The sequence below is a fragment of the Achroia grisella genome, unplaced genomic scaffold, assembly GCF_030625045.1.
Source record: "Achroia grisella isolate CSIRO2021 unplaced genomic scaffold, CSIRO_AGI_Agris_v1 utg3050, whole genome shotgun sequence".
NCBI lineage: Eukaryota > Metazoa > Arthropoda > Insecta > Lepidoptera > Pyralidae > Achroia > Achroia grisella.
Genome location: NW_026712788.1, coordinates 1 through 17,995, shown reverse-complemented (window position 1 = coordinate 17,995; position 17,995 = coordinate 1). Strand labels below are relative to the sequence as shown.

At 37.5% G+C, this 17,995-nt stretch overlaps 2 protein-coding genes, 1 long non-coding RNA gene and 1 pseudogene across 4 annotated transcripts; 3 read left to right on the top strand and 1 right to left on the bottom strand.

Annotated features, from left to right (window-relative positions):
- Nucleotides 1-3,546: 3,546 nt before the first annotated feature.
- LOC131843371 (uncharacterized) lies at nt 3,547-4,816 on the top strand. The gene is made up of 2 exons (XM_059191998.1): nt 3,547-3,906; nt 4,352-4,816. Exons 1-2 carry the CDS (start codon nt 3,547-3,549, stop codon nt 4,481-4,483), a joined length of 492 nt encoding a protein of 163 aa, XP_059047981.1. The 3' UTR covers nt 4,484-4,816.
- A 4,039-nt stretch (nt 4,817-8,855) lies between these two features.
- On the top strand, nt 8,856-12,025 carry LOC131843369 (26S proteasome non-ATPase regulatory subunit 8-like). The gene is made up of 5 exons (XM_059191997.1): nt 8,856-9,021; nt 9,204-9,379; nt 9,922-10,129; nt 10,837-11,007; nt 11,804-12,025. The coding sequence occupies exons 1-5, from the start codon at nt 8,914-8,916 to the stop codon at nt 11,945-11,947; spliced, it is 807 nt and encodes a 268-aa protein (XP_059047980.1). The 5' UTR covers nt 8,856-8,913; the 3' UTR covers nt 11,948-12,025.
- A 6-nt stretch (nt 12,026-12,031) lies between these two features.
- On the bottom strand, nt 12,032-17,439 carry LOC131843370 (uncharacterized). 2 transcript variants are annotated; one of them, XR_009357551.1, is made up of 3 exons: nt 17,399-17,439; nt 12,268-12,383; nt 12,032-12,185 (listed from the first exon to the last, which is right to left on the bottom strand). It is a non-coding gene; the product is annotated as an uncharacterized LOC131843370 (long non-coding RNA). The 2 variants fall into 2 exon arrangements; XR_009357550.1 differs by lacking the exon at nt 17,399-17,439 and adding an exon at nt 17,220-17,249.
- Nucleotides 12,957-15,812, top strand: LOC131843368 (nuclear valosin-containing protein-like; annotated as a pseudogene).
- Nucleotides 17,440-17,995: the final 556 nt, after the last annotated feature.

Genomic DNA, 17,995 nt, shown 5'->3' with positions numbered 1-17,995 from the left:
GTGCAATAGATTACTTGACCAGTGAGCTGATGGTATTGTTAAGTAAATCATAACTGAAATTCAATGAATTATGTTATATTAAAATAATTCTCTGGTAAATCAAGAGTATCGTCGAAGTAAAATAGTAGTAGTAGTATTGAGGATATTAGAACCACTTGAATAATATTGACCTGTTATTTTCTATTGGTGAGGTGAAGGCAGGCAGCGATTTTGTTCTAATTTTATTTCACGAGAATATTACTTTCTCTTTATATTTTTTTCTCTATATATGTAGGTAATTAAGTTTTACCTTTTGTAATGTGATATGTTAAATTTATCCGTTAAAATATTCATGATGAGAAATATCAAATTCTATTTTGGAGGTATAAAAAAAATGCAATGTTCATAAGATCGGAAACTTACATTGTGATGGTGATATGTTACAGTCTGACTCATAGAAGTCAATCACCGCCAAATAATTGTTTGTTACTCTAAAAGGTTGTTCATGTTTTTGGGTGATTTGGATTATGTAAATTAATATATGTTATGTTATATTTTGTGCATTCTGAATGCATGCCGAAACTTAGCTCTGTTAGTATTGATTTTAGATTGTAAACCTTTGACAGTATACTAAGATAGTCAATGTTATGAAAGTAATGTGTATCTTTAGTTTATTTAGTTAAGTATTTGTTATATGATCCTGTAGACACTATATCCTTTGATAAGCATGACTACGCTCATCAGTTACCTATGTGTCTGGGCCAGACACTATTGCAGGATGGCCGACTGTTAACTATCGTGTGACGCACCATTAATTAAAAATGGTAACGTCAATAATCATGTAACCTGAAACGGAACGTCAGAGGCCAGAGCCAAAGTAATCTATGTGACATTGACAAGTGGATGACGGACGATAGAACGGAAGCAGCGGGAGTTTTGGAGCGAAAGTGTTGATATTATTATAAAAACAAATAAGAGATAGGTAATTGTGAATATTGTAGGCATTGAGGTGTTTCTCTCCCTGACTAACCGGCATTACGCCTAAGTCGTCAGGATACTAGTGATTATAAAACTAACATTCAAACAAAAATCAAATATATCAATCAAAATCAAATTACCTTACCATATATATATACCGCTGTGCATTGTATCCCAATAGCGATGCCCTTCGGCTCCCAAACAACAGGATTACAGAAGATCCTGGGAAAAAAAAAAAAAACCTAACCTAACCGGAGGTTTTGTTTGTTCTCTAGGTTTTATATCACATTGTCAGATCGAAATATAATCGCCTTCTTCATTTTCTAGTGGCGCCATCTACCGTGTAATGGTGCGGGTGTAGTACTGTGTAGTCCTCTATGTTTTCTAGTGGTGCCATCTACCGTGCAGTAGTGTAGTTATAGTGCTGTAGTAGTACTCTACATTCTTTGGTGGCGTCATCTACCGTGCGCCCGGTTGTATATATGTGTACAGTGTATGTGTACTCATCTTCGGAAATGGGCCGCAGCCATGTAAATAAATAAATAACGATTATTAGTTTTTACGCCACGCAATCTTAACAACTTACGTAGGCACATAAGCATTTGTCCATATTCGCAGGCATCAAATAATCCATCAAATAATTTTTTTTTTTTTTTTTTTTTTTTTTTTTTTTTTTTTTTTTTTTTTTTTTTTTTTTTTTAGGGTAGTAACTAACTGCAGCGCCCTGAAAATTACACGAGGATCTCTTGCCTAGGGTAGTGCGCTGGTGAATGTGCCTACAGGATCGTGATTTGACGTTTGAATATCGTAAAGGTTAATTCATATCTCACGCATCGAAATCCTTTTAATAACCTCACGAATCGTAGTAGCATATGCTGCTGATGAGGAAACTACTTGTACAAGGGCAGTTGAATAGTTTGCGATATATAAAGAAAATAAATCTTAAAGAAAATAATTATTAATATATCTCTATAGGAAAAAGTCGCGATTATTGTTATATTTCTAAAGACTACGTGTTGACCATATTGACGTGGAAACGTTGTCGAGTTCAAATTAGTTGACGGTTTCAAAGTAGGGTCCATCTTGTAAAGAAATATTATAGGGCACGGAATTGTTTGTTTAATGTGTAAACATGTTACCTTATACCTTATATCACGTTCCTCTCCATCCAATGTCCAGGTCTACTATACTTTCAATACCTTAGGATGCAATACATAAAATGTAACAAATACAACATTAATTGAGAAATGTTTACGTAAGCATGGGGGGAGGGGTAAGAGCTTTGCTTACTTTTGCTGACAACGGGGGATGAGGGGTAAATAATTGTGATAAATCTGCTTACGTAATACTTGAACAGCCCCAAAGCATTATGTGGCTTCTATGTATACATGCTTAGATCAGATTTAGATTAGTCCTTGTGAGGCAACGTGATCCTACTTCCAAAATAAAATGCTTACCACTAACTTATGGTTCACAGGTTGTGAAGAGTCACTGTTGACTCGTCTCCGAGCAATAGCCCTGAGAATACCTTCAGCCTGGACAGAGCGCATAAGATTAGCAGTCGGACCAGACGACGCGCCGTGACCAGAAAGCATCGGGGACGATGCTCCGTCAGGAGAGGCCGTGTTAGGTGTAACTTCCTGTGGTGGCGCCACCGTCGTGCGGCGCGTCTATAAAAGGCTGCGAAACCCGGTGTGCGGCCTCTTTTGGTCGACAGACGTGCTCTCGAACGAATCTCCGTATCATACCGTATTTGCTTTATAAATTCTTGTACCGATTTTGTTAAAATTAAATATACAATTTGTTATAAATTTCTTTTATTTAATAAAATTTAGAGCATATTCCTAACAGTACCTTAAATACACATTGTCCATTTGATATAGATGAATATGGCCCTTTACAGCATGTAATTTAAAAAAAGAATATTTCCGAAGATATTACAGATTTAAAATGCAAGACATACCGGTGCGGCCCGGCAGACGATGTTTATACTGTCTAATGACAAACTGCAAACGTAGTTTATAAGGATATTCTGTAGTAGGAACGTATATTTAGTATCAGCATTGCAACCGTGCGAGGCCGGGGTGGGTCGCTAGTAATTAAAACAATTGAAAAGGTTCTGGACCAATACATTACAGCCACAATCCTCGAAAAGGCTTCCCTACACATGAATCAACATACCTACCGCAAGGGACATTAGAATGTTAACATTAGAATCTCTGTAGACAGACACCGCTGTTGCAAACTCTTTGCACATTTTTATATATTCATTTTTCTACCAATTTTAAATGTATTTTCTTTTAGAATTGTCATATATTTTTTATTGTCACTTTTTGCCTACAACCATTTGTAAACGTATCTATCTTCATTATAAGTATTTTCCATTTTCTATCCATTGTTTGATTTACATTACACATACAGTCCACTCATTCTATCACCTACATTTTGGTCCTTCGAGGCAAACAAAAAAAAAAAAAAAAAAACCATCCCAATATTTTCATTTATTGTTTCATTCGTAGTACATAGTTTCATACATATATTGTAATGCCATATCATTCATTTATGATCACTCGCAGTAGAAGTAAAATCATGGCATCACATAACGTTCCTACTACATCTCAGGCCGAATCATTATGTCATAGTCGCGGTTCATCGATTGTAGACGTAGTTGATAGGATTTGTGTAGACGACGGCGACGCCGCGTGTAGTTTGCGTTCAGTACAATCCAAATCTCGGGTTTCATCTTCATCCGTAAAGGCGCGTAGGGCTGCTGTTGAAGCCGCTTACAAACGACGGCAGTACGAGCGCGAGGCTATGCTTGCACAACGTCTTTCGGAAGTTGAAGATGCCGAATTTCGTGCCGAGATCGAACAAATCAATGCGGATGCGGACTGTGAAGGTAGCAGGCGAAGTAGGAGCACATGTACTCGTATGAGAACACAGCAATGGGTAAAGAACAATTTAAATACTAAGGTACGTGACAACAGTGAGGAACAACGCGAGGTCCCACAGCCTAGCTATCTGGCACCTACGGTACCGGTAGCCTCTCAGGCTGCTGCTTCACAAATAGCAGCACACCTCTCGTATCCGACACATGTAGGTTCTGTTCCCCATACATCCAGACAGGCGGCCATGCCACGACCGACCTCACACTCCATGGCAAATGTAGCGGGTGAACAACAGCATGTGCCAATATTAAGCAATAACGATGGTAATTCACATTTATTCTTACAAATTACCGCCAACATGGCTGATGCAGCCAATGCTTTAGCCACAGCTCAGGGCATGCGGAAGCACTGTAGGACAGAATTATTTCCGTTTACAGGGAACGCATTGCAGTGGCTACAGTTTAAAAAATTATTCAATGTTTCTAAACCGTCTTATTCTCCTGTAGAGAACGTTGCACGTTTACAAAACGTGCTCCGTGGCCCCGCACGAGAAGCCGTCTCATCACTTCTCGTCTCTGCAGAAGATCCCGAAGAGATCATGTGCGCACTCGAACGTAGTTTTGCGTCACCCGAGATGATCGTCTTCGGCGAAGTACAATCGTTGAAATCACTACCGCGGTTGGGTAACGAACTTAAAGAATTAAGTAGTATTGCTAACAAGGTACGAAATAGTATTTCTACTATAAAATTGTTAAATCGTAGGGAGTATTTACATTCTCCAGAATTATTTTACTCTATTTTAGGAAAATTAAATCCTAACATTAAATTAAGATGGACAGATTACGCGTCTGAGTTTAGTCAAGCGAACCCGGACCTATCTAAGTTAGAGGTACTGTCTGAATTTTTGACAAGAGAACACGAGCGTCATATTAGTTTCTGTCTATCTCCTGAAGGGGCACTTTCTTTAGCAACACAACAGACGCACATAAGTCATTTTGCTAATAAACAATTTAAACGTGAAAATATACATTCTACGTCTCATTCCAAATTAAAAAAATAAATAAGGTCGAATGCGTTTATTGTAAAAGAAGTCACAACATTAAATCTTGTGACGAATTTAAGTCACTGTCACTCGACGACAGATGGAGTTGGCTACGAAAATGTAAGGTTTGTTACAAATGTCTTCGACAGAGTTCACATTTATGGAAGTCATGCAAGGTAAATCCTTGTGGAATAAACGGCTGTTCCTTTCGGCATCATCCTCTTCTCCATGGTAGACAGGATACGTTAGTGTAGTCCCAGGCACCCGATACACTGCTCACAAATAATACAGTGTGTGCCACTGCAACTCAAAATGAGATGCTCACGGCAACGTCTCCTGACGTCATAGAGGAAGATACGGTTTTCATTAGCAACACCGGTATTTCGCAAACCAAACGAACCCTGTCAACGTATACAAATGTTTTATTAAAAATTGTACCTGTCACCGTTTTCGGACCAACTGGTAGTTGTGACACATACGCATTGTTGGACGATGGTAGTACGGCCACATTAATTGATTCAGTCGTTGCCACTCAAATCGGACTAACTGGACCCAAGGAACCTATAACTGTCAATGGTATAGGTGGCCTACATAAAAACACTACCATTAGTTATGTAGATTTTTATATAAAAGGTAAGTATGCAACTAATATTTATTTTATAAAACATGCTAGGGCTATAAAACATCTCTTGGTTTACATGCGCAGTCATTGCACAAAGAGACATTGACAAGTTATAACCACTTACGCGATTTATCCGAGTTTTTGTCACATAATAATGCTACACCTACTATACTCATTGGTGCCGAAGACTGGCATTTGTCAATCTCTCGTGAAGTTCGTACAGGTAAGCGCAATGAACCTGTAGCCTGTCGTACGTTATTGGGTTGGACTTCATACGGAGTGGATTGTAGTAAAAGTAAACCTACTGAACGTATTAATTATTGTCAATTTTCGACTAGTGTGTTGTCCAATAACACAAGTAAACACCGATGCTATACGGAGCCGTCAATACAGTCTCCTAAAAAGTGGCCTATAAAACCACCTGTTCAGCCCGTTATTCAAACTGAACATGAACAACGCATTTATTCATTGGCTGTTCATCGGGTCATTACATCTAACTCTGCTCCATTCCATCACTGGTCACTTTTATATCGTGCCACTTCTCGTATTTTTGATCTTTTTAAATTTCGCTCGTTTATAGATAGCGTGATTCCTGTTTCAAAAATAGTGGCTCGAACCCGTCAACGTAAGATGTCTGCGTCCACCACTTTATCAACTACGACAGCAGAACTGATAAAAACCACAGAAAGGCATATCTTACATCGCGTTCAACAAGATAGCTTCGAAGAAGATATCCAGCGTATCACGAGACCACAACCAACCGCGAAAACGAGTGACTTAATTAAACTTTTCATTTGTGATAGGAGAAGACAATGTCTTGCGCTCAGATGGAAGCATCAAGCTAATAACTTACGTGATACCGTCCGAAACGTAGTCTGTCGCTATCACTATCATAGAAGACGAGAAAAGACAGAGCCTAATGACTGGAGATGTTCTTCCACAACGGCCTGCTCATCATCGTCGTTCTTTTCCATTCACTGGACAAGAATACTTCAGCCCAATGATTACTACTGTCGGCCGGAGACATAAAAACATATTGCTCTAACCACCTGATTAACATCTAGAGCTATTTATTTATTTATTGTTCGTCCACAACCTGTCTGCAGATTTAGCCACCATGAGTTGGTCGCCCGTTCCTAATTTTACTACCAACAGTGCTATATACCAACAGCTGCCCAGTCTTTTGGAGGTTGTTGGGAGAGACTCGTCCTGCTGTACAAAAGTCGCTTCAAATTGACCGTCTATTGACGAAGCATAAGCCATAGTCACTCATCCTCAGTCATGGCTTAGTGGAAAATGATGACGAAGAAATCCCAACAGGTTTTATTTGGATCATCATTTAACCGAACTAAAACTGAAGCCTTACATGACAGAGACTCGTACGGTAAGCTAAAGAAGATATCAGATTCCATGTAACCATGTCTAAATAATAATAAAGAGCGCAATGCTAGACACTAGCGATTTGGTTGTGATCGTGGACGAAAACCTACCGAGAGTAACTTCGTGGATCCAGTACAGCGACTTTTCCAATGAAACAAAAGTGTTGTTAGGGTGGTGGACGTAGTAGAACTACTGCAGGGGTTTGCTTCGCCGCCTCTTCAAAAGTCATATCAAACTCTTAGATTTCGGTTTCTCCTTATTTTGGCTAGTTTGTGCAGTTCTGCACCAGGGGTCGGTATGTTGCAAACTCTTTGCACATTTTTATATATTCATTTTTCTACCAATTTTAAATGTATTTTCTTTTAGAATTGTCATATATTTTTTATTGTCACTTTTTGCCTACAACCATTTGTAAACGTATCTATCTTCATTATAAGTATTTTCCATTTTCTATCCATTGTTTGATTTACATTACACATACAGTCCACTCATTCTATCACCTACAACCGCCTTGCTCGAACTCAGCGACGAGGTAGAGAAGGCCTATTTCATATATATGTAAAATCTTATTCGAAAAGATTTAAAAAAAAAAATCTTTGTCAGTCATTTCTCATTTTCAAGTCTCTCTATTTAGGTAAAATAATAACTAAATTTAAGATAAAATAAATGCCACTGGGAAAGTAATAAATAGCAAAACTGGAAAAGTTAATGTTTAAAAAATAACAAAAATATTCATAACGACTTGGGAAATTCCGATACAGAGATCGCGGATACTTTCGAATCTTATTTCTACTAATCTAACAGACAGTGGTAAGAAGTTATCAGCTGTATTTAACTTCAGACATATAACATCCAGTGGCGGCGTTAGGCGTCGCGCGTCGCCAACGTTCACAAAGTCTCACAAAGTTTTTAATTATTTAAAATTTTGTTACTTATTTTCATACAGTTGAGAGAGTAAAAAGTGTGAATAGAACTTTACAGGATTTAAATATATCCAAATGTTTATATAACAATTAGAATCATGGTCACAGTTCCCGTCAGTACAATTTCTGCTGAGAGAAGCTTCCGAAAGTTATAATTGATTATGACCTACTTGAGAGGCACGATGAGTCAAGAGAGAATATCTGCGTTATCAGTTGTATCAATTGAAGCTGAAATAGCGACTAGTGTTAGCTATTACATAATGCTGAAAAAGTTTAGTATTTCCAAAAGCGTAAAAGTTCGTCTATTTTAATAATTGTCATCATGAGTTTGTCATTAGCAATAAATTTCGTTTACTCATACATTAGTTTAAGTATAATTCGGCTTATGTAATTTAACGTTCTTGACTTGAAAAGGAGGCCTCGCGAACCCTAATTTATCTAATTCGTCTAGCACCACTGATAACATCAGTAGAAGGAATGAAAATGTTTAAGAAAAAGAAAAAAAAAAAAAATGCCAGGGAGTATCGATATGGGTCTATCATTTCTTGGGTCACTCCTATTTCCAAATTTCAAAAGTGGTATGATTTTACCAATTTTCATTATGCAGTCGTTACAGCTTAAGATGCATGTTTTCCAAATTTACATGATGGTAACTTTTTACCATCAGATGACGTATACTTGTCTCCCACCATCGTAGTATATGGGCACTTTTTTTAATAAATTTACAGTACATTTTACAACTCAAAGGAATGTTAATTGTTTTCTAAATAATGTGTACACAAATATTTAAATAAATAAGTAAACATATTTTTAAAATTTCTAGTAATTTATCTATCTATTATTATTAGTAATTAATCTATCTATTAATTTATTGTCTAATTATTTACAAAAATAGAAATGTTGCTGTACGACTATTGTCAACTTAAAACTTTTTAAGGTTGGCAACCCTGACACTTTCTCTATTTAGTCTGTGTTCGCGTTACTGTTTCTGTAATTAATACTGATCAAATTGTATCTGTGCCAATCACGGTTTAAAAAAAAATATATATCATTGTTACAATTTTCCTACAAGATTTTATTAACAAAATATAAAACAATAAAATGGCTTCGGTAAAAGACGTAGCATCTCTGTATCAAAATTTGAAAACGGAATGGGGAAAGAAACCTCGCAAACTTGACAAATGTGCAGAGTTGTTAAATAAAATCAAGGTACGTACAACTGTACTGTTACGATGACTGGACAAAATTTCTAAGCGTCTGTTTCATTAGATTATTTTTTAGTAATTACTTCCATTCATCGTTAATTGCTGATAACTCTCATACTGTTTCTTATGAGCATAATTATCTACATGGGTATTGTTTCTCTAACAAGTTATTGTTCCGTTTCCCAGGTCGCCCTTACGCAGTTGACGTTTCTCCCCAGTAATAACACTGCTGCTAATCAAAAGGAATTAATTTTGGCGAGAGATGTTCTAGAAATAGGTGCTCAATGGGCCGTGGCTGCGAAAGACGTGAAAGCTTTCGAGCGTTACATGTCACAGTTAAAATGCTATTATTTTGATTACAAGTAAGTTGAATTGTATCATTTTCTTTTGATTTTTTATTATAATGTACAGATCTAGCTTCAATTTTCTATCACTTTTGTAAATCTTATATATTGGCGTTAGTTAGATTAGAATTAATGGCAAAGTGGCAAATCATCTATACATATAAAATAAAATTGGAGTGTCTGTTTGTAATTTTGAAATAATCGTTTTATACTACATGCACATGTATGCATATGAATATAAATATGGTACTTACACCAAATTAACATTTTCTACAATTTTTGTCTGTCTGTCTCTTTGTTCCGGATAATCTCTGAAATGGCTGGACCGATTTTGACGGGACTTTTTTTGGCAGGTAGCTGATGTAATAAGGAGTAACTTAGACTACTTTTATTTTAGAAACATAAAGTTAAATTCCACAGTGACAGTCGGGTGTACAGCTAGTTGTCAATATAATTGATGTTCGTGTATGTTGATGCCAGGGTATGGCGCTTGGTTGTTCTTGTTTAGGTGTTAATTTAAGTCACAGGTACAATAAAATGCATACCATTTTTAATTTCAGAGATCACCTCCCAGAATCGGCCTTCATGTATCAACTGTTAGGTTTGAACCTGCTGTTCCTTCTGTCACAGAACAGAGTAGCCGAGTTCCACACTGAATTGGAGCGTCTGTCAGTGGATGTGATCAGAGCCGACCCGTATGTGAGGCATCCACTTGCATTGGAGCAGTACCTTATGGAGGGTAGTTACAATAAGATCTTTTTAGCAAAGGTACATGTCATTTGTGTTACTCACATGTTTTTTTTTTTTTTGCCGATCAGACATTGTCATTTATCAGATACTAGCCAGTCTTTGTACAAAGTAATAACGATACCATGTTCTATTTGTTTGCACATGATTTGTTCACAGTAACGTTATAATTTTGTGACATACAGCCCCTGTTGCTCATTTAGATTCGAATAAAATAATAATATTAATACATTCATGGAGGTTCCCTCACTGCTGCAGTGCTTGCAGCTGTAGTGTAATCTGCCATTTCACCTGTTTGATATATTCTGTGTAAAAAAAAAAATAACTCACAATTAAACCCTATATGTGCAGCTTTGTGAATATGTTCATATTCACCTGTCTACTGCTGTACAATGAATCACTTTTATTTTAAAAACATAACTTATAATATTTTATCTACGACCACAACCCCACATTATGTCTGTATTGTGGAAGTCAAAGCAGGTGAACTTAACATTTGTGCAGAATACAATGCATCTATGTTTAATGGGTATAAATAATATAGCTTTGGTTTCCATATTCCCTTTGGCAAACACATTCTCCATTTACTACCATTATAATCCTGTCTAGAACATTACCATGGTGTTACTTATGCCATTTTGACACATTTGTGACTAGCATCTTCTCTTCTAAATTATTTATTTAAAAACATAATGTATGATTGTTACTTATGCTGTTTTAATATTCAGGGTAATGTACCAGCTGAGAGTTACACACTATTCATGGACACATTACTGGAGACTGTGAGGGGAGAGATCGCTGCATGTATTGAGAAGGCATATTTAAGTATCCCTTGTGCCGAAGCTGCCAGGAGACTGAATTTACCGTCACAGCAAGCTGTGCTTGACTATGGGAAGAGAGTAAGTATCTTTCTATTTATTAATTTATAAAAAAAATATAGTTATTATTAGGGCTACTGTTTTTATACAATCAGAGACCCTACTAATATAGTCTCATTAAACAATAAACTCAATATATTGTCTATATCTAAGCAAAGCCTATTCCTTACTAAACAATTACTTGAATGACGAGTGTGCATGGCAATAGTTGTTCATGCACTGGATTTTCATTTAATGTTAGACATAGACTATATAAAAAGTAATTCAATTGAGTTTCTTGCTAGTTCTTCTCAATCGGATCTATATACCGAACTGGATGAAATAATCCCATACCGAGGAAGAAATAAAAATTATAATGTAAAAATTTGATGTTCATAAGCAACTAAAATGTCCTACATAAATAAATGCTTTTTTAATTGTATTTATCTGAGACTACATTATTTAACACTTGTTGATTTTAACAGAAAAGTAACTAGGTTTGTAATTGTACATTATGGTTCACAGTTATTCACAGTTCCTTACATAATCGAAATACATTGGATTTTATTGTTCAATAAAATTTATTATTAGCAATGTTTTTATATGATTAACTTACTGCATTCATACTCCATCCGAATCAACAAAAGAAATTAAGCTTATCAACAAAAACTAAAAAGATTACTAGGTAGGTAGGATGTACATTTTCGTAATTAATTTCATATTAATCTGCAAAAATAGTATTGCAATATCCTAATGTAAAATCAGGGTGCACCTATACACAATAATATTACTGTTAAAATACTTTGTGTACTAATCAATGATATGGTTTCTGTTTCAGCGCAATTGGGTTTTAGGTCCAGATAATTGTTATCATTTCAATGCCGCCGAAGAGAGCTGCGCCGCTGCAGCTGGAGTGTTGCCGTCTTCCGAACTTGCGGAACAAACGATCGAGTATGCGAAGCATTTGGAGATGATTGTTTAGATTACATAAATATTTTTAACTTCATACCCTTTGTCCATATTATTAAATAAATAAATAAAAAAAAACAGTATAAAATTATTTTGCATAAAGTTGTTTTATTACATTACTGTTGCGGTACATAATTAATGTAGGTACTAATTACAATCAATTGTACAAAGATGAGAGATCATCCAGTTTTAATAATTGTATAAAATGTTCTAAGGCAGTCTGCAAGTTCCAACTTTTTATTTCTAAGCATCTGAAAAAAGATAGCAATGAATAATATTTAAAAAAACACATTAGGATATACCGTAAGACAATGGATGTACTAAAAAAACTACCTTTCACTTGCTTTCTTGTCTAACTCGGTCAAATTAATAAATATTTCCATCAATTTTTCTTTAAGATAATCGTCTGGGGCCTCATCCAATTTAAGACTTAATGCATTGGATGGAATCTGAAAAAGAAAATCAAAATTAATAAGAGTCTCATTGATTTCTTTATTAGTGTCGTAGTGGTGAATGTAACAACAGACCATTTGCGCGAAGCATATTAAATTCTCGCGGGAATAATGAGTATTCACGTCCTAGTGTTGTACCGGCTCTGTTACAGAGTAGCATTTGCATATTATGGGTACGGTCGTAGCGTAATAAAAAAAAGAGTAGTAATTAATACTTATAATTATATTATGTAATGTAGATGCTTTTAAATGTAAATAGTGTTATAATTTTCGTGCATATTGATTAAGTTTTCTTTACTTTGTCAAAACGTATGTAGCTCAATTTTTTATTAATTAGTCTATGAAACAGTACTAGGAAAATGATCACGATGATTATAGTGTTATATTCTTACGTTTCTATTATAAAATATTTAATATAAGGAACATACGAATATTACAAAAACAGTAAGTTACTGTTATAATCTAAAAATATATATTTTTAAAAAGTTTTATGCGATTCCATTCATAGAATGGAAACAAAGACAATATTTATTTTTGGTACTGGAAACATTTCATTGATTTACCGACGCCGCTGTCAAAAACACTGCATTGCTATATTGCTATTTCCGATTTATTAGAAAATCAACATAAATATAATTATTACGTCGTACAAGTTAAAATGAAGAAACATCAAACGCGGCAGAAGACGTTGAACGATCCAGTGATAGTATCTCGTGTTAAAAACTACTTGGCTGAGAATGTGGACAAAACGTTCGTCGATGTGAGCCAAATGGCGCGTTCTCTCAAAGAGCGCTATCGCGAATATAATAATCGGAGTGATACTGCATTCTGCCAGATGGTCGAGGGCGCGCTATAAAGTCGTACTACAGAGCTACGGCCTCGACGGGGCCTCTACTTCTGATGGTTCAGAGGAAGAATCCGATTTGGAGTTACTAGATGAAAACAACACCGCCCTAAACGACCGATTGCTCGCTATGTACAAATTACAAGACAAGAAACGGCCTGCTGCGTCTCGCCGAGCCACTGACAAGTCGGGGGAGCCGATAGACATCCTTAGCAGTGATGAAGATGGTTCTGCCGCACCCAAATTACCGAAAATCAATGATCAGATTACTATAACCCCACATATACCGACGCGGAATACAAGCAGCACACCAATGGAGAATCCTAAAATGCAGCTAGGAGTACACATAGCTGACAAAAGACGAAAGCTGGAGAGTAATAAACATGCAAGTACAAAGAAAAAATATGATACTCCACCAAAAAATGTAAAGGTTAGTTTTGAAGACATCGGTGGCATATCAGAAATTATAACCCAAATATGTGATCTGATACTGCATATGAAACATCCTGAAGTGTACAGTCAGTTAGGTATTAAGGCACCTCCAGGTGCACTGCTGCACGGCCCGCCCGGCACAGGTAAAACACTGTTGGCACATGCTATTGCAAGCTGCAGTTACCACTTATTGCTGTTTCGGGCACAGAGTTAGTTGGTGGTATGTCTGGAGAGTCAGAGGAAAGGATCAGAGAACTATTTGAAAGAGCAGTGTCAGTTGCACCGTGTGTTTTATTCATAGATGAAATAGATGCAGTCTGTGGCAACAGAGTGCATGCTCAGAAAGACATGGAGAAACGGATGGTCGCCCAGCTATTGGCTAGTTTAGATGGTTTAAATGACAGTAGTGCTTCAGTCCTTATTCTCGCAGCAACAAATAATCCAGATGCCTTAGATCCTGCTTTAAGACGAGCAGGACGCCTTGAACAAGAACTCACCTTAGGTATTCCGTCATTAAAATCTAGAAAAGAAATCCTCTCAATCTTATGTAAAAATATATCTCTAAGTGAAGATGTTGACCTGAATGCTGTTGCTCAAATAACACCAGGTTTTGTTGGTGCAGATTTACAAGCTCTTGTTAATAAGGCAAGCACTTATGCCGTTAAAAGAATTTTTGCTGAAATGCGTAAGGAATCTTTAAAACAAGAAAATTCTGGAAAATTGAAAAATGATGCACCTCCTGCTGTAACTAATGGAGAAAAAGTACCTGAAGAAACAGCTCCTGAGAGTGACACCTCTGATCAACAACCAGAGGGATCAGTTCCGCAACCAGAACAAAACAGAGAATCTCCAGCCCAAGAGGCACCTATTGAAAATTCTGTTGTTGTGGACACTAATCATATAGAAATAAAAAATAATGTAAAAACTGTTGTATTAGATCCTGTAGATGAAGTACTTGGCCTTTTGGAAGACACCATGCCATACACTCAAGAAGAATTGAAGGACTCGCAATCAGACAAGAAGACTTCCTAAAAGCTCTCAAAACAATTAAACCATGTGCTGTGAAAGAAGGTATTGTAACTGTACCCGATGTTACATGGGACGATGTAGGATCATTAAATCAAGTTCGCAAAGATTTACAATTAGCTGTGTTAGCACCTGTAAAGTATCCAGAGCAACTTAAAAAACTTGGTTTGTCCGCATCAAGTGGGGTTTTACTTTGTGGCCCACCAGGTTGTGGTAAAACATTGCTAGCAAAAGCAGTCGAAAGGCAGGTGTGAATTTCATTTCGTTAAAGGCCCGGAATTGCTCAATATGTATGTTGGTGAAAGTGAAAGAGCCGTGCGAACATGTTTCAGACGCGCGCGTAATTCGGCCCCATGCGTTATATTCTTTGATGAGTTTGATGCTCTGTGTCCTAGGCGAACCTCACAAGATCACAATGGAGCAGCCAGAGTTGTCAATCAATTGCTCACTGAAATGGACGGCATTGAAAGTCGGGAAGGGGTATTCGTGTTGGCTGCATCCAATAGGCCAGATATTATAGATCCAGCTGTACTGAGACCTGGCTGTTTAGACCGTGTTATGTATGTTGGAATGCCAGAGAGGGAAGACAGATTTGATATACTTAAAAAACTTACAAAAAATGGCACACAGCCTCAACTGGGGCCAGAAGTTGATCTGCAAGTTATTGCAGAGCTGACTGCGGGCTATACAGGAGCTGACCTGGCGGGTTTGGTGAAGTCCGCAGCCACTAATTCATTAACGATTCACATTTCAAACGGAACCATAAATGAAGATATTTTTGTTTCATTTGAAGATTTTAGAACGGCTCTGACTAAGTGCAAACCTTCAGTTTCATCAAAAGAACAATTGCATTATGAAAAACTGAGATTAAAGTACGCGTCCGGGGCGGACGACAAAGACATGGAAATGGAGACCGAGCCTACAAACGAGGAATCCATGGACACTGTTTGAGAATCATTTGAGCTTTGGTTTCTATGTTAGTATTTGTTTCTGTAATATCATGTCCCTTAATATTGTAAGTGTGTGTATTCTATAGTGCCAAGTTGTACTCTCAAACAGACGATCAGAGAAATTGCTAGATTAATAGATATTATTTTTTAGCTGGTCCTTGAGTACTGTGAACTGTTCCGTCACAGTCCAGTACTATGAGGTATTAAATTAAACTGTACTCTGATATCCCAGGAACATAATGTGACATGCAATGTAGGAACAATTATAATGGGATAACATATGTATGCTCCTAAGGCCATTTATAATTACTGCACATTTTTGCACATTGAATTTGAATGAGAAATAAAAAATATTTTACTTATTGTGTTGTTTTCTGTAGCCTGTTGCAGCCGGCACCTACTATTACTATTTTTGTATTATTAATATTCTACTACTATAATATTATATATATAAATAAATAGTTTACAATCGTTGTGTTTGGAAATATTATTTTCAACCAACTTCAAAACGTAGGTGGGTCTCAAACCTTTCAAAGGACTTACATACAAACCAAATTATGTGTAGGTCATTTGATAACTTTGTCATTTCTGCGCCAATTATGATGATTCTTTCATATTGGCTGATTCATCATGATTCATGAAAGAATCAATATAATTGGTGTATAAATGATAAAGTTAAGGACAGACTTTGTACAAGGTTGTGAGCCTCCAAACAACTTGCTATTGTATGCAGTGTGTCGGTTAAAGGGTGAGATAGGGTAGTGAACAGGCCGGACAGGTGTTTTCATTATAATTAAATAAAAAAATAATGATTGCATTCGATAAAATAAATATTATGTTCTAGCAGGCATTACTTTATCTATTACAATATATACCACACTTGTCCACTTCGAGGTAAATGGAGACTACTTGAACTAATCCATTAATAGAACATAATAAATATGTTATTCTTAATAAATATATAGTCGGCAAATAGAAGATGTTCCGCCATTAATATTTGGTTGCAAATAATCTTAATGTATATTAAAATGTAATTATACACTTTTTTAAAATTTAACGTGAAGCGTAGAACCTCGACATTGTTTTTTTTTCCTTTTATAAATTTATATACTGTTCTCGAATATTCCATTGAATATATTAAGTGTACAAAATGATTCTGTCAACTTTTAATTATCATAACTACAAACATTACACATATTTTTCCAATGTTTGGTGACTAGTTCAGAAATTTCAAACCTGTCAATGCCGAGAAACAATTCGGTAAAGACCGAGTTGGACATGTACACCGAAGGTGCCGAACAAATAATATAAATAGGTTTTATTTTCTTTATACTATAATTACTTATCACATCAGCTAAATTATTTAGGTAGTAGTATATACATAGCCCTAATAATATATTTATATATAGCCTGTGGGCGTTAGGATTTCAGGTTGTTGTGAGATAAAGGACCCTTACGCATTTAATCCGAAAAATAAAGTAGTTTTTCTCGTTCTCCTCGTTTACATTTATAGGCACATTCTTTTTTGCATGAAATTCGATTCGTGTATGATAGAGCGTACAAGTATGGTATGGTATGTACCTTGGTGAGGGTGAAGGCGGTGGCTGCGAGGCGGTTGGTGAGGGTGTAGGCGGTGGCTGCGAGCTGAGGCCCGGAACTGACCTTGGTGAGGGTGTAGGCGGTGGCTGCGAGCTGGGAGCGGAACTGACCTTGGTGAGAGTGAAGGCGGTGGCTGCGAGCTGAGGCCCGGAACGGCTGACCTTGGTGAGGGTGAAGGCGGTGGCTGCGAGCTGAGGCCCGGAACTGACCTTGGTGAGGGTGAAGGCGGTGGCTGCGAGCTGAAGACCTTGGTGAGAGTGAAGGCGGTGGCTGCGAGCTGAGGCCCGGAACTGACCTTGGTGAGGGTGAAGGCGGTGGCTGCGAGCTGAGGCCCGGAACTGACCTTGGTGAGGGTGAAGGCGGTGGCTGCGAGCTGAGGCCCGGAACTGACCTTGGTGAGGGTGAGGCGGTGGCTGCGAGCTGAGGCGGTGACCTTGGTGAGGGTGAAGGCGGTGGCTGCGAGCTGAGGCCCGGAACTGACCTTGGTGAGGGTGTAGGCGGTGGCTGCGAGCTGAGGCCCGGAACTGACCTTGGTGAGGGTGAAGGCGGTGGCTGCGAGCTGAGGCCCGGAACTGACCTTGGGCGGTGAGCTGAGGCCCGGAACTGACCTGAAGGGTGAAGGCGGTGGCTGCGAGCTGAGGCCCGGAACTGACCTTGGTGAGGGTAAGGCGGTGGCTGCGAGCTGAGGCCCGGGACTGACCTTGGTGAGGGTGAAGGCGGTGGCTGCGAGCTGAGGCCCGGAACTGACCTTGGTGAGG